The sequence below is a fragment of the Rhinolophus ferrumequinum genome, chromosome 6 (genome assembly GCF_004115265.2).
Source record: "Rhinolophus ferrumequinum isolate MPI-CBG mRhiFer1 chromosome 6, mRhiFer1_v1.p, whole genome shotgun sequence".
NCBI lineage: Eukaryota > Metazoa > Chordata > Mammalia > Chiroptera > Rhinolophidae > Rhinolophus > Rhinolophus ferrumequinum.
The window spans coordinates 4,218,843-4,242,641 of NC_046289.1; the positions used below are offsets into that span (position 1 = coordinate 4,218,843).

The 23,799-nt window shown below is 53.9% G+C and overlaps 3 protein-coding genes across 4 annotated transcripts in view; 2 read left to right on the top strand and 1 right to left on the bottom strand.

Annotated features, from left to right (window-relative positions):
* LOC117023510 (wiskott-Aldrich syndrome protein family member 1) overlaps nucleotides 1–10,953 on the top strand; it is a 37,822-nt gene extending 26,869 nt beyond the window's left edge. Inside the window, exons 3-4 of one of the 2 annotated variants that reach the window (XM_033108350.1) lie at nucleotides 2,283–2,364; nucleotides 10,411–10,953. In XM_033108350.1, the coding sequence (XP_032964241.1) occupies nucleotides 2,283–2,364; nucleotides 10,411–10,845 (517 nt within the window). In that variant the 3' untranslated portion in view covers nucleotides 10,846–10,953. Of the gene's footprint in view, nucleotides 1–2,282; nucleotides 2,500–10,410 lie in introns of those variants that run through there. The other variant, XM_033108354.1, reaches the window with a different exon arrangement.
* Nucleotides 9,052–11,534, bottom strand: LOC117023514 (translation initiation factor IF-2-like). The gene is made up of 2 exons (XM_033108361.1): nucleotides 11,179–11,534; nucleotides 9,052–9,194 (listed from the first exon to the last, which is right to left on the bottom strand). The coding sequence occupies exons 1-2, from the start codon at nucleotides 11,529–11,531 to the stop codon at nucleotides 9,164–9,166; spliced, it is 384 nt and encodes a 127-aa protein (XP_032964252.1). The 5' UTR covers nucleotides 11,532–11,534; the 3' UTR covers nucleotides 9,052–9,163.
* DEGS2 (delta 4-desaturase, sphingolipid 2) lies at nucleotides 11,479–23,274 on the top strand. Its single transcript, XM_033108359.1, has 3 exons — nucleotides 11,479–11,611; nucleotides 20,331–21,073; nucleotides 22,750–23,274. Exons 1-3 carry the CDS (start codon nucleotides 11,530–11,532, stop codon nucleotides 22,894–22,896), a joined length of 972 nt encoding a protein of 323 aa, XP_032964250.1. The 5' UTR covers nucleotides 11,479–11,529; the 3' UTR covers nucleotides 22,897–23,274.
* Nucleotides 23,275–23,799: the final 525 nt, after the last annotated feature.

The window sequence follows — 23,799 nt, forward strand, 5'->3', positions numbered from 1 at the left end:
CCCTGTGTGACCCGAGCCTCTGTAAATCCCTGTGGCAGATGGATGAATAGAGGTTGGGGTGCAGTGAGTCAGGGAGTGGGGTTTGAAAGCTGCAGTCAGGGCCAGGGAGGCGGGCAGGGTTGGCCGAGCCAGGCCCCAGGCATTTCCGAATCGCCAGCATCACTCCTGCACTTTGGGGCCATTATGAGGTAACATTATGACTGGAACACAAGCACTGCGCTACCGCCAGCGGATCTGATAACCAAGACGGCTACTAATGAGTGGGTAGCATATGTGTCATGGAGACACTGGACAAAGGGATGATTCACATCCCAGACAGGGCAGAGAGAAATGACATGAGAGTCGGGCAACTCAGAACTGCGTGAAATTTGAAACATAATTTATTTCTGGAATTTTCAATTTAATACTTTTGGAATGCATTTGACCACAGGTGGCTGAAACTGAGGGTAAGGGGCAACTCCTGTATTAGTCCTGCTCTCTGTTCTGGAGCAGGCCATTCCTGAATTCCACCCTCTGGGGTATCAACCTCTGTTTCTCCGGCAGGGCCTACCAGAGACTTGGCCACCTCCCCTGGTTCAACCAGTGACCCACTTGCCAGATGCACTTGTCTCTTTCAAGGTGTCAGTTGGAGTCCCCCCGCCCCCCACACACACATTTGCCTTTGTGGAGGTGGAAGTGTCACTAACCTAGTACCTGCCAGTTGACCCCAGAAGAAATGTTCAAGGAGGATTCATCCTTGACTGGATTCGTTTTTACTGGATTTTTAATGGTCTTCTCTCTTCTGTGTCTCCACCCCCCACACACATCTGGAGGCCCTCGCCAGCCCCCCGGGATTCCCCTTCCCCAGACCCAGCCACAGCCCCTGACGCTGCAAGCTGGCTCCTTCCCACTGCCAGGTCTTTGCCCCAATTGTCCTCCGCGCCCCACCACCCCCACTCCGCCAAGGCACTGCCTTGGCTACCAGGCCATTAACCCTTTGTGGCATTTGAGTGGTTCTTTTCCCTCCCCCACCTCCCCAGGCCCGGGCTTGGCTGGCACCAAGCTGGTGCCCAGAGTCCTTTCTCGTAGTGGCCCAAGAAGGGACTTGATGCTCCCCTCCCCCCAGATAAGGGCTAGGTGGGCCCACATTAAAAGGGCTAAAATAAGAATTTTTTTAAATTTAATTTTTTATATTAGTTTCAGGCGTAAAATAAGAATTTCGAGGGCTGGGCCGGTGGCTCAGTTGGTTGGAGTGCGTCCTCTCAACCACAAGGTTGCCAGTTCGACTCCCGCAAGGGATGGTGGGCTGCGCCCCCTGCAATTAACAACGACCGGCAACTGGCCCTGGAGCTGAGCTGCGCCCTCCACAACTAAGACTGAAAGGACAACAACTTGACTTGGAAAAAAGTCCTGGAAGTACACACTGTTGCCCAATAAAGTCCTGTTCCCCTTCCCCAATAAAATCTTTAAAAAAAAAAAAATGAATTTCAAAAGCGAATTTCCTGGCCCTTCCAATCGCCAGCGGCTGAGATGCAAGACCTGCGGCGCGATTCCTCCGCACACTGTGTGTGGCCTTCTCATCCGGGTCCCAGGTGGAGCAGGCGGCCCGCAGGCTGGCCGCGGGGCGGTTCCCACCGGTGGCAAGCACATTCCTGCCCCGGGAGAGTCCCAGGGTGAGGGGCGTGGCGCAGGTTCAAGGGCAGGGTCTGGGCTGGGCCGCTTCCCCGGGCTGGGATTGGGGTGGGGGTGGGGGGTCGTAGGGCAGTACTCCCAAGGACTAACCTGGAGCGCAAAGGTGGCAGGGAGGGGCTTGGGGCTGTACCCAGCTGGGCACAGGTTTGGGGAGCACTAGCGGACCTCTTGGCCGACAGGGGACGCGGGGCGGGACGTGGAGGAGGGCGAGTCCTACGGACACTGGCTCGCTGGCTTGGAGGTGTACAACAATGGTTCTAAAACATTAGATTAGCGATCTCTTTTTTCTTTTAAATGATCCACGCTTGTAAAACTCAAACACAGCAGAAGCATTAAAATAACCACCTTAGCCTCACAGCCTCGCCTCTCGAAAGCAATCACTGCTTCCCATTTGGGAGCCTCCTCCAGAGCATTCTGGAGCCTTTTCTGGGGCATGGGCTCACAGGTGAACACGTGCCCACACACGGACAGCACGCTGGCAGACGTAGACACATATCAGACACATGCGAACAGCTGGATTGCACAAAGAGGTTGGTCAGAATACCCTGTGGTGTGGGCGTATGTATGCAGACATATCTCTAGTGATGAATCTCTGTATTTTATTTTTATAGGTTTTGCTGTAAGAAACCCCACCACCTCCTGCCATGCCATCAACAAGCATTTCATGTTTCCATCGCATCTTCCTCAGTGTGGGTGAGGCCCAAATGAAGTCGCTAGGTAGAAGGTGCCCATGTCTCACCTCTTCAGGGCTGATGACACATTGCAGGGTTGTTCGGGTGCCCCGGGTGTGGGCATGGGGTTTGGGGAGATGCCCTGGGCGTGTCGGCAAAGCCAAAGAGAGGAGGCCCCCAGCCGGGCTGAGGCCCGAGCTTTGACCTTCTCGAGGGGTCATGTCTGAGGCCTTTGGGACTCTCCAAATTTGTGTGGGCCACAAACACGGAGTATTCTCTGGAAATATGATCACTTTAAACTGAAAATAGACCCCCTAAGAGACTCCTAAGGAGAGGCTGTCCCACACCTGGGGTCTTTGGTGTATCTGAACACAGAGGGTCTATCACTCTGCCTGTGATTCCACCATTAACCTCTCCTCTGGGGAGTTCTGTTCAAAGCCACTAGGCCTCAATGGGGGGTGACCTTAACCCCAACAGAGCCCCCAGGGGGGCTGCCTGGGTGACACTGACTTCCCCTGTGACGGGGTGTGTGTTGGGTGGGGGGAGCTGAGTGCCTTCCTGCCTCCCTGCCAGCATTTCAACCCACAGCCTCCTCTGTCCAGGGACCAGCTCAGGCCCCAGCTCGGAAGGTGTTTCCATGCTTGGTGCCAGCAGCAGGGGCACGTAATGGCCTCACACTCCGAACAGGATCTGAGCTTCAGAATGCATCTCTACAGGCTGTCAGGCCCAGGAGGTCGCCCTGGGGAGGTGTATCCTGACAGGACCCACGGACAGGTTGGGAGAGAGACAGGAAGGCACCGAGTCTGCAGTGTACCAACAGCATGCCAACGCCAGGCTGCCCCTGTGCCTGGCTGCCACACTGTCACACCTGAGCCTGGGCTGGAGACCAAGAACATTCCTGAGCTTTGATTTGGAAACCTCAGCTCCGTAGACGTGGATATCCCGGTGGAGAGCACACAAGCCAGACAGGCCTGGGCTAGATGCCGAGCCTGTTTCCTCCACGGCCAAGCTTACAGGAGGTCAAGAACCGGTGCCCTTAGCCCAGGAGTGGCGCTGGCATGATCTGGAGCAGGGCCTGAGTGCTGGCTTGGAGTGGGCTCCCGTTTGTAGAGCTGGTCCCACGTCCCGTGCCCCAAATGTCAATAGCGACAGGTTTTGTTTGTGTGTGGTATTGCGGTGTGCAGTTAGAATTTCCTCCCCAGAAACAGGGCAGACTTCTCCAACTGGTTTTTATTCTGTCCTTGCTTAAACCACATGTTTGAAAATGTCATCATCAAAGAGGAGTCATGAATTAAATCTCAGGGTCTGACTCCCTGCTGGTCTGGCTCTAAGGGCCCCTGGCCGATTAGTGAGCCTCACTGGGCAGCGCCTGACTCCCCACAGGTCCTGTGTGCACTCCCCACCTCAGCAGTCTGTTTCTTCCAGAGGACACTGCCGTGATTGAGGGCCTACTGTGTGCCAGGGAAGGTCTTGGATGCTTCCCACACAGGCTCCTGCTCACAACTGTCTTGGCAAGTAGGGTAGCTATACCCACTTTATAGATGTGGAAACTGAGGCTCAGAGGTGATTTGTCTTGCCCAAGGCCACCTGGCAGGTGAGGGCAGAGCTGCGGTCACAGCTGTATCTGTCTATCCCAGGATGCTGCCTCTTGGGCCGGACAGGAAAGTCACAGAGCACAGTGGTAGCTCAGGCTGACAGACGGGGGAAACTGCTGGGAGAAGGTAGCTTTAGGCGTGGCATGAAGGATTTGGAGAGAGCCAGGGAATACATGCGGGGTAAGAGATTAGAGGATACAGGGAGGGGGTGGGAGCAATTGTGGGGTGTGGCTACAGGACAGCATTCAGGCCGATGGGCCAGACGTAGCCATGGTGCACAGCGACCTTGTCAGGGGCACACGGGGCAGGCTTGGGGTGGACACAGTGGGAGAGAGTCCGAGTGGATTGGGTGTGTCCACCGCTCCTCAGGTCCTGTGCTCAGCGTTGCTAATGAAAACTCTGTGGCCAGGCCGACTCGCGTTCTTTTGCAGGTTGTTTATTTTGTCTCTTCTTGGAAGCTTTTGGGATTTCTCTCTTCATGTGGATGCTCAGAAATTTCTCTAAGGTGTTTCTAAATGGTGATGTCTGGCTTTTTTGTTATTGTTCGTTTTGTGTTAGCTTTTTAATTAAAGTGTAACATTTATAAAATGAGCACATCTTAAGAGTACAGCTCCATGAATTTTTACATTCGTCTACACTCGTGTAACCACTACCCAGGTCCAGATGCAGACTACTTACTTCCAGCTCCCAGCAGGCTCCCTTTCATCCCCAGATGAAATCACTATTCTGTCCGCTAACACCATTGATTAGTTTTGCCTATTCTTGAACTTCATATAAATGGAAACATACAGTTGTATGCTTTTGCATACTTGTGTTTTTTTAACTAAACATTTAAAATTTTAGAACAGTTTTAGATGGACAGACTTACTGGGAAGATAGTACAGAGTTCCTGTATACCTGTTTCCTTTTTATTAACTCCTCACACGAGTATGGTAGCTTGTTACAATTAACAAACAAATGTTGATACATTGTTACTACCTATACTTTATTCTGATTTTCTCAGTTTTCCCTTATGGTCCTTTTTCTGTTCCAAGATTCCATCCTGGACACCATATTACATTCAGTCACCACCATGTGTCCTTAGGTGCCTCTTGGCTGTGACAGTTTCTCAGACTTTTCTTGTTTTTGATGACCTTGGTAGTTTTAAGGAGTACTGGCCAGATATTTTGTACAACATTCCTCAATTGGGATTTCTCTGATGTTTTTCATATTAGACTCGGGTTATGGGTTTGGGGAGGAAGAGTGCAGAGATGAAGTACTATTCTCATCACATCAAGGGTACATACTGTTAACATGACTTGTCACTGTTGACGTTGACCTTAGTCACCTGGCTGAGGTGTGTATCAGGTTTTTCCACTGTAAAGTGACTCTTTCCCCCCTGCCCTGCTTTCCATACTGTCCTCTCTGGAAGGAAGTCACTACACAGCCCACACTTGAGTGGGGAGCTGTGCTCTGTGTCCTCGAGGATGAGTAGGTACATAAATTATTGGGAATTCTGCACAGGAGAGTGATCTCATCGTGTTCATTTAGTTACTGAATCATTTCTGTCAGTAAGGACTCGTGGATATTTATTTAGTACTTAGGACAAGTAATCCAATGCTACTTTATTTATTTTATTTATTGCTCAAATTGTTCCAGCTCTGGCCACTGGGAGCTCTTTCAGTTAGCTCCCATGTCCCTTTGACTTAACCCATGGGGGGGGGGGAGACAGAGAGAGAGAGAGAGAGAGAGAGAGAGAGAGAGAGAGAGAGGAGCACTTTCATACGTTCTGACACTACAAGATGCCCCAGGCTCATCCTTTATATTTCTTGCTGCGGCCCTAGAGTCTACCATTTCTTCAAAGAGCCCTGGTTCCTTTCACTGGAGAAGGGTACTTGAAATCAGGATCACATGTGATCATAGCTACTGGCATGTCCTTGCCTCTGGGTGCCCTCAGCTGACACAGCAAGGAGATACATGTATGTGTACTAACCCCTGTGTTACACATCTATAACTATCTCTACATGTAACTCTTTATGGTAGGGTGAACATAAGTTTATATTGATGTTCCCAACCCTAATGCATTGCCACATGGAACATTCTAGCCTCGGCCCCTTGTTTATCTCTAATCTCCCACTCCAACAGTGAGACACCTGGCTCTCTCCATCTGCTATTTATTTACTTAACTCTTCAGTTCCAATGTACACGTAGAGTTGTTCTAGAATTGTTCACTCGTGTCCCCACAGGGTGCAGTCCTTTGGCCTTTAGTCTTATAGTCTCTACTTGTTTTTGAAGTTCCTTCCGCCAGCAGCTTGTTCACCCGTGCCCCTTCAGTGAGATTGTTCCATACATTTCTAATACAATTAGATTCTTTTGTCACATTCTGCATTCTACCCTGGGATCCCGGACTCCTAAATGTTCATGTTTTTTTTAAATTTTGTATACATTGAGGTTCACTCTGTGACAGAAAGTTCTACAAGTTTTGGCAAATGCTGATGCTTTACATTCATTACTACAGTCTCATAGACAGTCCTTTTTCCTCCAAAATTCCCTTGTGCCTTGTGCCTCTTCAGCCCCTAACCCCCACCCCCCCGGGACCCTGGAAACTACTGTTCTGTGTATAGTCTCGATTGATAGCTTTGCCTTTCCCAGAACGTTGTAGAAATGAAATCATACAGTATGTAGTGTTTTCAGTCTGGTTTCTTTCACTTGGAAGTATGTATTTATGATTCATCCATATCTTTTTGTTACTTGCGAGTTCGTTTCTTTTTATCTCAGAATAACATTCCATTGTATGGATGTAGCACAGTTTATTTATCCATTCACCTATTGACATGTTGGTTACTTTTACCATGTTTCCCCAAAAATAAGACCTAACTGGACCGTCAGCTCTAATGTATCTTTTGGAGCAAAAATTAATATGAGACCCAGTCTTATTTTAATGTAATATAAGACCGGGTCTTATATGACATAATATAATATAATATAATATATATAATATAATACAATATTATATTATATTATAATATAATACTGGGTCTTATATTAATTTTTGCTCCAAAAAATACATTAGAGCTGATGGTCCGGCTGGGTCTTATTTTCAGGGAAACACGGTAGTTTTAGGTGATTATAAATAAGGTTGCAATACAGTCACATGCTGGTTTTTGTGTGGACATATTTTAAATTCAGTTACATGAACACGTCGGAGCCCTACTAGTGGATGGTATGGTAAGAATATGTTTAGTTTTGTAAGAAACCGTCAAACTCTTCCAAAGTGACTGTAATATTTTGCATTCCTCCCAGCAATGAATGTGAGTTCCTGTTGCTTCACATCCTCACCAGCATTTGGTGTTGTCAGTGACCTGGATTCTATCCATTCTGATAGTTGTGTAGTGGTATCTCATGGTTTAATTTGCATTTCCCTAATGACAGAGGATGTTTAGCATCTTTTCACATCCTATTTACCATCTGTATGTCTTCTGTGGTGAGGGGTCTGTACAGATCTTTTGCCCATTTGTTAACTGGGTTACTTGTTTTCTTACTGTTCACTTTTAAGAATTGTCTGTATGTTTTGAATACAAGTCCTTTATCAGATATATGTTTTGCAGATATTTTCTCCCAGTCTGTGGCTTATCTTTTCATTCTTTTAACAGTGTCTTTCACAGAGCAAAAGTTTTAAATTTTAATAAAAATTAACCTACTTGTATAACTCTTTCTCTTTCATGGATTGTACTATTGGGATTGTATTTAAAAACTCATCACGAAGCCCAAGGTCATGTAGATTTTTCTCCTATATGTTTTTCAAGAAGTTTTGCTGTTTTGCACTTATATTTAAGTCTATGGTCCATTTCGAGTTAGTTTTTGTGTAAAGTCTGTGTCTAGGGTCATTCGTTATTTTGCACACAGAGGTCCAGTGGTTCCAGAGGCTGTCCTTTCTCCACTGAACTGCCATGCTCTGTTGTCTAATATCAGCTGACGATTTGGGTCTATTGTGTCCCATTGATCTACGTGTCCTTACACCAATGACACCTTGTCTTGTAGTGAGGCTTGAAGTCTGGTAACATGAATCCTCCAAGTTTGTTTTTCTTTGGTCTTGTGGTGTGTGGGCTCTGGATCGGTCCGTTTGAGTATGTAAGCCTCCCTCCCAGGCTAGGCATTTACTGTCTGTAGAAACTGGGTAGCTCTGGGAGGCACAGTCTTTGCCCGGCCAGCGATGCCCCAAGATGTCAGGGCATCAGAATCACAGAAGGTCAAGAGGCACAAGTAACACACCACGTAGGTGTGTAACTGGCACTTCTTTGATGGCTGCACACCATGGCAGCACACGGCGTGCCACGAGGTGGCTCCCCTGTGGCTGAAGGTTGGGGCTGTCTCCAGGATGGGCTCTGACCACTACAGCTGCCCCGACTACCCCTACACACATCTTTTGGTGGATATACCTGTTTTCATTTTTTTGGGCGAAATGCCAGCATCACAGGTAGACCTATGTGGAGTTTTAGGAGCTATTGCTGCAGTTTCTGAAGTGGTTGAACTGAGTTTGAATCTCAGTGACACCCCTGAGCCTTTTCAGTCTGAAGACTCACGTCTTTCTTCTGATCTGGGGGATCCCCATTCACTACTTGTTTAACAAGATTCATTTATTCTTTCATTTAGCAAATTGTGATGAAGGGTATCTCCCTTGCCAGAAACCGATCTAGGTGTTAGGGGTACCAGGAGTGACCTGTAGAGAACAAGACACTCTAGAGGAGAGGACAATCAACAAGTGAATAAATGCATGCTATGCAAATTTATCTCAGATAAAGGTAATCATAGTTACATATAATTAAGTTATAATTTCAGTGAGAGACGACTTCTGTGAAGAAAACAAGCAGCATAGGGATAAATGTCGCCTGTCCGTCATTCTCTGTCCTAGAAATCTCATTGGACAAATGTGGGATTCTGTCCTCCTTACCTCCTTTCTTTCATGTGCTTCCATTGCAATAGAGGGTTATTGTGTTTTTTTTTTTAAAACAAGCAATTTGTGTCCACCTTTGCTTTATGTATTTATTCACCTTATGGATGAAACAGCCTTTTGCGTCTCTTGGGAGAGGCTGTTCTCAGCCCTCAGACCCCCTCTGCTTCTGCAATGGCTGTTTTCCCGGTGGGAAGCTCTTCCTTCTTCCAGAGAAAGACCTCCCTCCAGGTGGTCTGACTGGGTCACAGGCTGTCCCATTCCGCGGGCTGCGGGCAGGGGTGGGAGGGGCTGTACTAGACGCATTCTGGCCTGTTTTCTGCAAACCTGGGGCAGAAAGAGGACTCTGCTGGTACAGTGAACACTACAGTTAGGACGTCTGGGGGTGACGTCCCAGCTCCTCACACCAGAGCCTCTGACCAGACCCCCTGAGAGTCAGCGAACCCCCCACCGCCCAGGGGAAATGGGGGCGTGGAAGGAGGTGGAGGAGTCCTCAAAGAGCTGCTCACCTTGTCAGGGTCCTCTCGGTTTCCAGCCACTGGACTCCGCTTTGGTGGTAGGGGTTTAACGACTATATTTATACACACACTCATATATTATAGCTTTTAAAAAATAAACTTGATTTTTAAAATACACTTCATGATTTACAGAAAAATTGTGAGGCTAGTATGGAGAGTTCACAGAGCTACCACACGCAGTTCCTTTTATTTTACTACCTTATAATAGCATGGTGCATTTGTTACAATTAATGAGCTAATGTTGGCATACTATTATTAACTAAAGTCCATACTTTATTCAGATGCCCTTGGTTTTCACCTCATGTCCCCTTTCTGGCCAGGTATCCCACTTAGGACATCCCCTATAAACCAATATGTATTTTCTTTCATTGCTGGGATGGGGGTAGGGGTGCTATTGCACGTGCCAGGCAAGTTCACCACCTTGAAGCTGAGTTTCTGTGGCCCAGGCTGACCTCAGGGACTTGGGCGTCACTTGGGAGTCATGTGTCTTGACCTTTTATTCTACTCTCAGGTTTCCCTGTGGTGTGTTCTTTTACTCGTCCCCTCTTAGGCTTTAGTTTCCTCCTCTGTAAAACGAAGGCATGGGGCTGGTTTCTTCTGGACAGGCTGAGTCCTGGGGTAGAAGTGTGAGTGAAGTTTTCTGAGCCTTTTCCTGGGGCAGAGGGAGCTGGCGGGCGTGGTCACGTCCCAGCGGCAGCGCAGGGCTGTCCTGCTTTGCTGCCCATTCCTGTGCATCTTAGACAAGGCGCTCTTCAGTTCTGAGCCTCGGTTTCCCTGTCTGTAAAGTCCCTCTGGCTGGGAACAGAGCAGATTGCCCTGGGGAGCAGTGAGTTCTCTGCTTTGGAGACGTGCAGGCAGGGCTGGGTGCTCCACGGCTAGTGGCAATGCTGGGCTCTGAGGGTCTTCCTGTGGGACGAGGGATCCAGCCTCTGTGTCCGCCCTCTTTCCCCCACCTGACTCAGGGGCAGGTGGCTGGCTGTCACAGGATGCCCATGCACAGTTTTTTGTTTTGTTTTTTCCCCCAGCTCATGCCAGTAGTGCCTTTGCCCTGGGCTGAGGGAGTCCTGCTGAATGTGCCACAGCCCTGGACCATGGACTTCCAGGAGATTGGAGAGAAGCTCACCATTATTACCAGCCTGCCTTGTAGTTCTCTGGCTGCCAGGCCAGCCTGCTACCCAAGAAGCTCCCAGCACAGGCCGGGCTCTAGTCCTGAAGTACAGCAGGCCCCCCCCTCCAAAGGAGTGAGAGAAATCCCGGAGAAGGTGAAAATGAGGAGCCCTGTGTGGCCACTCCCTAAACGCCTGAACTCTTCATTCAGATTTCTCCTACTGCCAGTGCCCACCCCCTTTGCTAGCTGTTTTGAACTCCTATTCATCCTTCAAGGCCCAATACAAAAATCCCCTCTACTGGACCCTAGGTACTCCTACCTGCATCATGGCACGCAGCACCCTGACTCATAATAGGTCTCTTACCTGCCTGTGTCCCTGGATTTCCCTGAAGGCAGGGGTGGGGCTGACACCACCATGAGGTTGTCACAGACACATCATCTGCCCTGAGCGTTATTATGTTGAAAGACGCGGGTAGAGGAAGGAAGACTTGCTGTAGCAAACCTTTCCTGAACATTCTATTTACTGGTACTGTCGCATCCATTGTTCTCTACCCTGCCCCGCACCCCAGTGGACCCTACCACCGGCTCGTCGGTGCGGCACGAGCAGCAGGAATGCGAGGGGATCTGGCTGCGGGAAAACTGGTTCTCAGCCTCGGTGGGGCCTCCATGACAGGAGCCGACTCACCTCGGGCGGCCAGACGGGGAGGGCTGGGGAGCGCACCCGAGCGTCCCAGCACAACCCGGTGGCCGGGAGGCTTCGCGTGTCGCGCGCACTGGTGTCCCATTTTCCTGCAGAGGTAGCTGAGGCTCCGAGAGCCGCAGCAACCCCCCCCTAGGCCTGGCCGGCGGGAGCCCCGCTGCCTCCGCCCGACCTGAGGTGGCACCGCCCCTGCCCTGGCAGTCCCGGGGCGCACCTGGCCCCGCCTCCGGAGTCCCCGCCCCGGGGCCCCAACCTTTCCCGCGCGGCGGGCCAGACGACAGGTGGAGCGGAGCCGAGCCCAGCCCCGCACTGCGTGCCGCGCTCCCCGGCCTCACCATGGGCAACAGCGCAGGCCGCAGCGACTTTGAGTGGGTCTACACGGACCAGCCGCACACGCAGCGCCGCAAGGAGATGCTCGGTGAGCGCGGGCCCAGTGCCCAGCGGGCACTCCCCTACCCCTGCGGCGCCGGCCCGCTCCGCCGGCGTTTCTGGCCCGGGGTCCCCGAGGGTTCCCCCACCTCCCTCCGGCTGAACTCCCCTGCGTCTCTGCCTCCCTCTCGGGATCCAGGACCCGGGGACCCGAGGACCCGAGCCCGGACCCGTGCGCCGGGGAGCGCATCTCAGCAGCTCGGTCCGGGGCGGGAAGATGAGTGAACACCAGAGCTCGGGGACGCGGCAGCGCAGGGGTCGGTCCCGGGAGACCGTCTGCGTGCGGGATGCGTCGCCCCGGCTCGCGAAGGCAGCTCGGCGGCCGCCTGCCTTCCGCGGGCACCGGGCGGAGCTCCTAGGTTCCGCGACCTCCCAGAGGCCGCCAAGCCCACCCCAAACCCAGTGTAGAGAGAATGGGCGCCTCGAAGGAAGCAAACGCGGAACCAGAGATACACCTTGTAAAAAGCAAAGGTTGTACCAAAGAATCCCGCCCATCTGCCCTGTATCTTACAGCTTAACGCACGGTGGCCGCCCTTCCGTGTCATTTAGTACCCCGCGAGGTCATTTTTACCCTCACGGTCACCCGTCCTGAGCATGACCATAGTTCATGCCAGCGACTTCCTCGGGGCCCAGGATTGCGGGATAAAGGGCTCACACCTCCAAAACAGCTTTTACTAGACACCACCAAATCGCTGGGTGGCTTCCCGCAGAGTGGCTTCCAACAGGGTAGACGTACTCCAGCCTCCCAGAACCGGTGGCAGCTTCCCCACACCCTCGCCTACACGGGGGTTGACAAAGCTTTTCATCTTGCCAATCAGATTGACAGAGGCAACGCTCATTCATTATGGGTTTAATTTACATTTATTCCATGAGTGATTTCAATGCTTAATTAGCCATTCAAATTTCTTTTTTTCTCTCGGGTTGGTCTTTTGCTTGTTGATTGTTAGAACTTTGTATGAAAGCTTTTAATCCTTTGTCTTCTATGTTGCAAGGAACTTCTGCTTTACAATTTGTCCTTTGCTATCACGGAAACTTCTTTTTAGTGCTTTCGAATTGATTGGCTTTTTCTTCAGAGTTTTCCCTTTGGTGTCTCCCTGCCCCATCCCAAGACTGGAAATACGCATCTTAAAACTTTTCAACCTTTCCAACACCAGCTGCATTGAGTGGTTAGTGCGTGACTGTAAATGCCCCTGTAGCAGGAGGATGGGGCTGGAGACACCTGGGTGGTTTGTGACTTTTGCGGTTTTCTTCTGTGAGGTGAACAATAACCCACATTATTTGTGGTCTCACCAGTGGCAGCATCCTCCCCGACACCTGTGAATTTGCTGGGGATGTCTGGGAGGGTCTTGGTGATCATCTGGTCCTCCCTCCCACCAGAGGGCAGGTGTCTTGACTGCTCTCAGTGGGAGGGCTGCATTTCCTTTCCTTCCCCTAGCTGTCTCCCACCTGCCCCTTTCCTGACTTACTGGGCACCTGGCCCCAGGTGGAGAAGTCTGGGAGACATATCGTAGCCCATAGAGCTGCCTGGCAGGATCCAGACACTGGGCTGGAGCCTCACTTTCCCAATCTGCAAAATGGGCATAGTCATTTTTGTCTGGCAGAGTGGGTATGAGGATAAAAGGAGATCTTGGATGGGAAGGTGCCCAGCGTGGTACCCAGCACTCCAGGACATGGAGAAGGATCTCTCTAAAGAGAGAAGCCACATGACTTGAGCCAGGGTGGGGACCACACAAGTTCTCAAGGGCTGAGTCCCCAGGGAGCCTTGCTCATTCCTATTTCCACTGGGTGCTGTGGATTCCTTCTCATGCATCCAGTTTTGAGCTAATGAACTTGGAATGTGCCATTCTCCCTCCCTCCCTGGCATTTGCACAGGCTGTTCCCCCACCTGAATGTCCTTCCTCTTTGCTCTGCCCGGTTGGCTCTCACTCAGTTCCACCTCCTACAGGAAGCCCCCCTGGCTTCCTTCGTGGGCCCTGGCGGGGTGAGGGCACTCCTCTGGGATTCTCCTCTGTAGCTCCAGCCCATCCGCTTCTTATCTCTCTGGGGCAGGCTGGCAGGGGTCTAGGGCTTGGCTCTGGAGCTGATCTCCTGGCAAGAGCATCAACACTCATTCATTAGCCATGTGACCCCGGGCAAGAGGCTTGGTTGAGTTAAAAAGGGTTAATAGTAGTACTTTCCTTACGGCGTTGTTGTGCAGATTAAATGAGGGAGTGCGAAGTGTTTGCCCAGCGCTCAGTGAAGGTCTGATAACCATTACGTCCAGCAGACAGGCCCACAGGCCCACGTTCTCTCCAAGGACAGGGAATGCCTTTCCACCTCGGCTTTCCTGACCCCTGTGCCACTCCTAGCTCAAGAAAAGTCCTTTGTGTGACTGGCCACCAGCATCGCTTTACAAAAGGAGGCAGCAGAATGGGGTTCACAGAGGGGAGGTGACTTGCCTAGGGCCTCTTAGCTTGGAGGCCAGAGGCCAGGCTGGTATTCATGGGATTCCTGCACGAGGATGCACTGTGCCCCACCCAGGTGGCTCCTGTGCCCATGCCAAGCTGCTGGGGGCCAGTGGATGTTCAATAAAGATCCTAATCTGAGTCAGGACCAGAGGTCCTTGCACAGGACTGGCTGAGTGTTCTTCGGGCAGGACCAAAGTCCATCTGCAGCTCCTGCCTGGACGGGGACATGCTCCCCAGCAAACAGTGCCTAAGGGGGTCCCCTTGTAGCCCCTAAGAGCCACGTCTCCCGGGCCAGGACTGGAGCTCCCTGTACTGTGAGGGCAGGAACAGAGTCAGCAAGTCTGGTCTCATTGAGACGAGAGTCTGAGCCAGGTGTGGCCGTGGAATAAGAAGCAGGCTTTGGGTTTGTCTTTTCATAAACAAATACCTTTATGATTTTTGTTTGTTTGTTTCTGTTCTTATGAAAACAGGGCACGCACATAGTAAAAAAAAAAAAAAATCAAATAATCAAAGGAAAACAAGGAAGTAAGACTCTTGGCAATGGTTGGATTATTTGCTTAGGAAAGGGCCTGGCTGGGGCTCTCTCAGTGGCAAGCGGTAAAATCCAGAAGAGAACTGGTAAAATCCAGAAGAGAACTGGCGCATGCTCTCTAAGGAATTTGTGGACCCTTCTCACCCAGCCACAGAGATGAGGCTCCAGGGAGAGAGCAGGTGGGCTACAGCGCATTCTCTCTGAGCCCCTCGTTCCTGCAGCAGGTATGGGGTCCCCCGCCAGGTCGGCTGCAGGTAGTGCCAGGCCTGTGTTCACCTGGCTTGGAGATTCCACAGAAGAGAGGGCTGCCTCTCTCCCCTCCTGCCCTGAGTAGCATGACCTCCCCTTGAGCCGGCTAAACACTGGCCAGAGCTGTGAGTCCTGTGGTTGGATAGCAGGCAGGGGGCTCTGATGGGTATGCTAGGGGCAGAGAGATGCAGCTCTCCGAGAAAAGGAAGGAGGGCTGAGACCCTAAGTTGGTTGGGTAGGGAGAGGGGAGCTGGGTGCTCAGGCTCACAGCAGCCCAGACAGCAGGTGATTGCTGAGGGGGTCCTCCGGGACCCTGTTTGACTTGACTGTGTTCTCCCTGCTCAAATCCTACAAGGGTCTCCCTTGCTAAAACCCCCATCTCTGCCTTGGCTTATCGGGCACGCCCAGGTTCTGGTCCCTGCCCTTTCTTACTTTCTGCTCTCTGGCCACTTTGTGGAATGTACCCCACCTGCCCATTTCCTACTTCATGGATTTTGCAAATGCTGTTCTCTCTGCTTGAATTCTTTCCTCCTAATCTTCATCTACCAAACTCCTATGCAGCCTTCAGGCCTCAGCCTGAATGTCCTTCCCCAGAAACATACTCTAACAACACACACACACACACACACACACACACACACACACACACACACACACACACTCTGTGTGCTGGTAAACATTAAACAATTGAGTCTCTGGAGGTAATATAAAGCCCTGATCTGTAAATAGTTCCATCATGGACAATTTTAAAGCGACTCACACGCATCACCTCTGAGCACAGAACTGGGAAGAGAGGAAGGAGCACATCGGGTGCTTGCCGGCTGGCCTGGGTGTGACCTGACGGCCCACACCACCTCCTCCCTCCTCTTCTAAGCTCCGCCCTCCTGCCTCCTCCCTGCTGATCCTCCGCAGGGGGCCGGGCACTTTTACCTGGAGGCCTTTGCCCCACCTGTAATTCTGCCTTGATTTGTGGGGTGATTGCTTTGTCTGACTCCCCCACTCACCTCTGAGCTTCCTGGAGGGCAGGGCCAGGCTCACCTGCACGGCAGCAGTTCCCTCAGGGCCCAGCACAGCTCTGGCTTCCTGGAGAGGCTGAGTGAACCCATGAGGCAACAGGCATGTTCTCAGCTCCAGCCCAGGTCTGGCAGGGACGTCCCTGGGCCACTTTTCCTCCAGCAGGGCTGGACTGGCCACTCCAGCCCTTTGCGTGTGGTGTCACCCTGGTCACCTGGACACTTGGGAGATGTCCTCTTTTAGCGACCTTTTAGGTCTCCTTTGAGCTGATTAGTGGGCTGAGTTCTTCTTTGATTTCACAGCTTTCTTTTGTGAATTTTCTAATTGTGCCCTTGGATCCTTTTCCATCAGAGTTGTCCTTTTTTGTGAGTTTTGTATATATGGCTTATGGTAGCCCTGCCTTTGCCCCACAGGTAACCTTCCCTGGTCTGTCCTTTGTTTTTCCACCTGAATGCTTTTTCTTTTCCCTTCCCCCCCCTTTATAGACATTTAAACGTTTTGTGCACAGCGGGACCCTGGGAAGTTGTCACTTGCTCACAGTTACCCAGTGGGTTGGGGATGGGGGTAGCACTAACCCAGCCTGTGCGGCCTGAGCCTGTGTTCCAGTCTGTCCTCAGGTCGACACATGACGCATGGCAGATGCCAGCTCACATGTCCCCTTCCAGCCTCCATATTGATGGGTGTGCCGTGTCTCCCACCTGGCCTTCCTTGTCTTTAATTTGTACCAGCTTTTATGAGGTATGATTTACATATCATAAAATCCACTCATTTGAAAGGCACAGTCCAATGATTTTTAGTAAATTTACATAATCCACTTTAGAGTATTTACATCACCTGGAAAAGATCCCATCTGACCACTCCATAGCCCAACCCCCACTTTCCTATATCCAAATATCAGGAAACTGTGTGTGATGTCCTTCTCTTGACACGTTCTAGCTGGGACACACCGTTTGGCCCCCGCATGTGTGGCACCCCCACAAGCCCGGGAACCCTTCCCATCTCTGTGATCTGGGGCCTGGCTGCCATAGACCTTCAGCAAATATTTGTCAATGAACAAAAAGCAGGTTTAGCGAGAGGCAGGTGGGAAGGCAAAGAACAGTGACTCCTGCAGGACTTGGGGCCACTTTCCACATTTTCTATGTCGAGCTAGGTGTGCCAGTACCAAACAGCAGGGTTAAGCTTGTCTTTTGGCTCCCAAACTGAAAAGGCAGGGCGGGGTTGGGGGTTAGAGACTGAGCTGTGGGAAGGCGGCTTGCCCAGCTCAGGCCTAGTGCGCACAGAAGCCCTTGAGGAAGCGGGGGATTAGGAGGGATTTGGGTGCTTGTGTTAGGAGGAGGGGATGTCGCAGGTCAAGTTACTATGGGTGCTACAGGTGAGGGTAAGAAGGAACGCTGGTCTCCTGGTGCCCCACACACGGCAGCTCAGCAGGAGCTGACGTATGAGATGGAACGTTTGAGACCTGGGGGCACTGAGATGACAGAAGGCCATGACCAGGGCCCCCTCCCCCACTCCCAGCCAGCGGGACTGGCATGCGATGGTGTCGTGCGGGGTGTCAGGCGGGGTCTCTGGTCCCACTCCCCACACAAGAACGCAGGACATGGTGAGGCCAAAAAGGAACACCACGGAGCCATAGGTAGGGGAGTCACACCACTATACTCTCGCTGGCGGCTGGGTTGGAGACACAGGAACCAGGAGCCACACAATTCTCAACCCTCACTGTGCCCCCATCTTCTTGCTAGCTCCCCCTTATTTTGCTAGCCTAGCCACGGCAGTTATATTAGTGCCCAATGGCTCACTGGTTACAGCTGACGGCCAACTAGCCACAGCTGATGGCCATTTGATCACAGTCGATGGCCATTTACTACCTGAGCCAGCACCTTTCTATGTGAGGCCGAGAGCCTGGAAACTGCTTTTTGGGGCTCTGTTCCCACAGATGGCCTTGGGGGGGCTGCTAGGAGTGTCCAGTCCTAGATGGTGGCAGGCCTGGTGCAGGGAAGGTCCAGGGTGGAAGGGGGAGGAAGCCCCCACTGCCTCTGGGAGCCGTGCTGGAGATCAGGGCAATTGACCTTATGGTCAGCCAGTCTGCAGGGGCTGTTGGAAGGTCAGCGGCTGGGAGCAGAAGTGTCTATTCAAGTCCTCTGCCCATTTTTAAATTGGGTTGTTTGCCTTTTGTTGTTGAGATCTTTACATACTCTGGATTCTAGACCCTCATCCATCCACAGCTCACTACCTCTGAACCCACTCTGAACGCTGCGCCCCCCTGTCCCCCCAGGGACCCCTGTGGCCCCCCCCCCTTGTGGCTGGCTGAGTGAGGCCCTGGTTTACTACTTGTGGTTTATTACTTGTCGCTTGGCTTGCTCCCTCTTTCTTACTTGCATTGTGACCACCATGCTTGAAGATCTGATTGGCTGCTGTCCGTGGCCAGCTGCAGGGAGAGAGAGAGCTGGACCCCAGGTGGCCCCCACCTGTTGGCGGAAGGAGGCTGGTGCGTGGGTGTGAGGGCAGGGAGTCCCGGCTCTGCCCGCCCATGCCGGCTGCTGTGGGGTTCAGACCCACTGCTCACTTGGTTGGAGCCCATACAGCTTGGCTGTCAGGTGAGGTGAAGGCTGGGTGAAGTGCTGGCTGGTGTGCCGCCAGATGCATTCTGTTGGCTTCTTGGGCAGAGGTGACCTGCAGTTCCAGGATGTGGGGACCCCAACTCCCCCCAGCCTCTCCCAGCACACGAGGGCTGTCCTGCCATTCAGAGGGGACAGAAACACTGAGAGGCACATCGGCCTTTGCCACCTCACACTGGGACCCCAAGGCCCAGAGAGGGTGGAAATGAACCAATGGCCACACAGCAAGATCAAGACCGACCCCGAGACTGGGGCTGTGGCACCGCAGCTTAGGCAGGATTTTGAGCCCGAGTCTCCCCTCTGACTGGGGCAGAATCCCTTTGCCCATGTTGTTGTGGTTCTCTTTGCATACCTCTAGGGATAGACAGCTCACCACCTCTGAAGCAGCCTGTTCCATTGCTGGGTGGCTTTGACAGAAAGAGTGCTACAGCCGGACACCCTCTTTTATCTTTAGTCACTGGAGAGATGTAACTGTACCTTGAAGGCTGGTGTCCCCAAGCCAGGCGCATGTTCTCAGGATGGAGGCTGAGGAGATGCTCTCAGGTGCTGCCTGAGCTCCAGCATCACGGGGAAACCCAGTCTCATCTGTAAATGGGACATGGCCGGTCCTCTGGGCTGGCTATGGGGGCCTTGGGCCCAGCTGTCACATCCTTGACTGGGCACAAGGGAAAGTGACTTCCTAGGTCACTCAGGAAAGAGCTGTGCACGTCGCGGCGTTGGCCTGGCTGAGTGGGAGCCGGCCTCTGCAGTGGTCCTGGGGAGCCTCCTCAAAGGCCAGCCCGAGGCTGTCTGGCTGCTTGTGGGTAGGAGGAGTGGACGATGGAGGCCCTGGAGACCGGCACTGCCTCTCCTGAGGGTGCTCGCCAGCCTCGGTTTCCCCATTTGTGTGTCATGACGCTGACTCCACCTCTGAGGGCCTGTTTGCTCTGCCCTGAGATGGGACAGAGCAGACCCAGACAGCCTCTGTCACCCTTAGCGTCTGATGACCCAGCCCCCTCCCTCCCTCCCTGCCCCTGGAGGAAGCACCCGCTCCCCCACCAGCCCTGCTGGCTCCCTCCTGACACACAGCTGGGAGGTTTCTGGAGAGCACAGCTGTCTCGATGGAGGGCCCTCACCGCACCCCTCCCCCTGTCCCCGTGGGGTCTGGCTGCTCCTTGGCTGGGAAGGCCCTGGTCTGCTTAGCAACTCACTCTCATTGTTTTATCCTCTTCTGTAAAACAAAATATAGAAATGTACAAAAAATATCATAACAAACATCCACCACCCAAAATAAACGCATTCAATATTTTATCACATTTCCTTCAGATCTTGTTTAAGAACTGAAACGCTTGAGACCCAGCCAGAACCCTCCACATTCCCCTGCCCTGGTGCCCTGGCCGCCCACCCCTCCCCCCCAGGTTCCTGATACACTTGGGCGTCCAGTCCACCCGGTCTGCCACTCTCTGCTATAGTGACGTGCATGCTTCACCTGGGCAAGGCCAGGCAGCTGCTTTGATTTCTGGCATTACATTTGTGACCAGTGGGGACACCTGTTCTTCATTTAGGCTAGTGGCAAAGACCTCCCACTCTGAGAAGTCTTCCCAGAGCCCCCTCGGTTGTGGGGAGCTTGGTCTCTTGCCTCCACACTCCTCCAGCTCAGCTCAGCCAGGTGTCAGAATGATGCTTGTGGGGCGAATTTATCCCTGTGTCACTGCCTGGGGGCTTAATGGATGGTGCAAGGAGGGCCAGAGGGAAGATGGCAGGACAAAAGGAATGAAAGCAGGAAACGAGGGGCGGCGAGGGCGAGCACGCAGATGGAGGCCCTGGTGGCGAGGCCCCCCTCACCAAGTTCTCTCCCGGTCCCACCTGCAGCCAAGTACCCGGCCATCAAGGCCCTGATGCGGCCGGACCCTCATCTCAAGTGGACGGTGCTGGGGCTGGTGCTGGCACAGCTGCTGGCCTGCTGGCTGGTGCGGGGGCTGGCGTGGCGCTGGCTGCTCTTCTGGGCCTACGCCTTCGGCGGCTGCGTCAACCACTCGCTGACGCTGGCCATCCACGACATCTCTCACAACGCCGCCTTCGGCACGGGCCGCGCCGCCTACAACCGCTGGTTCGCCATCTTCGCCAACCTGCCGGTGGGCGTGCCCTACGCCGCCTCCTTCAAGAAGTACCACGTGGACCACCACCGCTACCTGGGCGGCGACGGGCTGGACGTGGACGTGCCCACGCGCCTCGAGGGCTGGCTTTTCTGCACGCCGGCCCGCAAGCTGCTCTGGCTGGTGCTGCAGCCCCTCTTCTACTCGCTGCGGCCACTGTGCGTGAACCCCAAGGCCCTGACCCGCATGGAAGTGTTCAACGCCCTGGTGCAGCTGGGGGCCGACGCGGCCATCTTCGCCCTCTGGGGGCTCAAGCCCGTGATCTATCTGCTGGCCAGCTCCCTGCTGGGCCTGGGCCTTCACCCCATCTCCGGCCACTTCGTGGCTGAGCACTATATGTTCCTCAAGGGCCACGAGACCTACTCCTACTATGGGCCCCTCAACTGGATCACCTTCAACGTGGGCTACCACATGGAGCACCACGACTTCCCCAGCATCCCGGGCTGCAACTTGCCCCTGGTAGGTGGCCGCGGGCAGGGCTGCGGCGGGGGAGGGGCGCACGGCGTCCAAGGAGGTGAGGAGGAGTGGGGGTGGGGGCTGGGGCCACCCCTGGCCTTTTTTTCCTCTGGTGCTGACCACTGGTGGCTGCATTGTCAGTTGTGGTCCCCAGGGCAAAGGGAAAGGCCATCCCTCCAGTACAGGCCACTGCCTGTCTGGAGAATAAGGAGGCGAGTTCAGGGAGGGCAGGAGCTCAAGGTTTGGGCCCCTTGGTTTAATGAAAAGCAGTTGGAGCCCAGGTATGACATGTACTGGCTGTGCATCCTTGGGCAAGCCACTTGCCCTCTCTGTGCCTCGGCTTCCTTTTCTGTGACACGGGGCAGCAGTAGAGACAGTGCATGTGAGCCACTTCCGCTTCCTGGCTTCTGACCCCATCCCTGCCCTGACTTTTCAGGGGCCCACCACATGGCACGGAGAGGACAGGGTTGGCTTTGCCCCTTGTGACCCAAGGGGCTTGGCTGGCACCGGTGTAGAGCAGGAGCCTCCAGGGCTGGGGCCTCCGTCTCAGGAGACCTGGGGATGCAGAATTTCTGAAGGAGGAGGTGGGGGACGAGAAGCCCCGGTCGGCCAGTTGTGGCTTAGAAAGAGCTGAGGTGCCCCGAGGCACAGGGCACCGGCGGCAGCAGTGAGGTCTCCTGTGTGCACGCCTGAGTGTGCCGTGTACAAGCGTTTGTGCATGTGGTTATGTGTGAGCACTTGTCTGGTTATGCAGGTGTCTGTGTCTGGCCCGTGAGACGAGTCCAGCAGCCTGTGTGTCCAGCCCTGGCTGTGCAGACCCTCCTCTCCACCTCCCTTCCCTCTCAGTCCCTCTCCTCCCCTCCCCTCCCCTCCTGCAGAAGGTACTGAGGTCCTGCTCTGTGCTGAGTATCTTGTCAGATAAGCCTCGCCACAGCCAACATGGCAGGTGCCCTTATTACACATCACCCCCATTTCACAGACGAGAAGGCAGAGGCTCAGAGAGGGGGAGTTGCCTGCCTCAAGAAGTGGCAGAGCCAGAATCTGGACCCTCGTAGGTCACGGAAGTGCTTTTACTTCTGAGCAAAGTGAACAGCTCCCTGCTTGTACCCGTGCAGGTGCCCCTGTCCGAGCCCCACCTCCAGCTATAAAGCAGGCCCTGAGCACCGGTGGCCTCCATGGGGGGAGGGAGGGCCTCCCTTGCACCTGGCCAGCAGGGGAGGTGGTGGTGTCCGCATAGGTGCTGAGGACAGGGGCACTTCCTGGAGGAGGTGGACTGAGGGTGTGAGGTGCAGGGCTGGAGGGGGGAGGGGTGCAAGACAGGCATTTGGGAAATGACAGGTACTGCAGCTGGGAGGGCGGTGGTGTGGGGGCCGAGGCCAGAGGGGTTGGCAGGTTGGGGAGCAGCAGGGACATGACTATGGCCCCGCAGAACTCGTCAGGTGCTTGAGGGGAAGGCCCCGGCCCACCCCGGGCTCCTGCATCAGAAACTTGGTGTGGGCTCGGGGGAGGGGAGGGCATATTTGAAACTTGGGGCTGGGGGCTCAGACACTTGGTGCCCTGGGCTAAGAGCCAGCTGCGCTGGATGCGGCACGCTGGGAGGTGACAGGGCAGTGCGTGTGCTGTGTACGGCAGAGGCCGTCCGTACCAGGCGCAGCCTCTCACCGGCCTCCTCCCCACAGGTGCGGAAGATCGCGCCCGAATACTACGACCACCTGCCACAGCACCACTCGTGGGTCAAGGTGCTCTGGGATTTTGTGTTCGAGGACTCCTTGGGGCCCTATGCCAGGGTGAAGCGGGTGTGCAAGCTGGCAGAGGACCGCCTGTGAGCCTGACCCGCTGGCGCCCGAGTGGATGGGCCCTGCTGTGCTTTTGCGGGCTGGCTGCCAGGCCTCACCCTGCCCCACCCACCTGCTGCAGCGCTGCTTGTCACTGTCCCCCATCGGCCCAGTGCCCAGAACTGGTTTGGCTGCATTTGGTCCCGCAACCTGGGCTGTCCCCCAGACTTCCCAGGACCACACCTGGGGTTGCGGGGCACAGGCTGTGGCCTGGAGAAGCCAGGTCTGCATGGGCACTTGCTACTGACTGCAGGCCACGGCCGCCCTCGGCCCTGCCCCTGCCCCGAACGCTCTGTGACCAGGCTCCACGGAGCGGATTTCTCTGATGTTCCCATGCCTTAAATTAAAGTAGTGTTGTTTTCACATCCAGGGATGTGCTTCCGAGCGGGTGCTCTCAGCTGCAGCCTGAGCTTCAGAAAACGAGACCCCCCCCCCGCCCCCGACCAGCCATCTCTGGATGTGGGCCCCAAGTTATGCCCCTCCTGCTTCCTGCCCCTTGGGGATCCCTGTTGCTCCCACACTTTGGTGCTTAGGCAGCTCATGTGGCCCCAAAGCCCCTCATTACCAGCCTTCTGTCTTCTGCACCCTGGGGGGTTGGGTGCTACAGATATTGCCTCCCCTCGGCCCATGTCGCTTGCTCCTGCCAGGCCCCCCGCCCCAGACCTGCCCAACTCCTACTCCACCGTAAGCCCTCACCCCTGCAGGAAGCTTCCACTGAGACCCAAGAGGGGTGTCTCTCCCACCAGCTCAGATGGGACTTGGGATTCTTACAGGACAGGGGCCACAGGCCAGACACACAGTGGATGGAGACAGGCGATGCCCGAATGAACTAGCGCTCCATGGGAGGCAGGCTGGTGTCTTTGGTGTCTCTGTAAAGGGGCACACGGCTCTGTC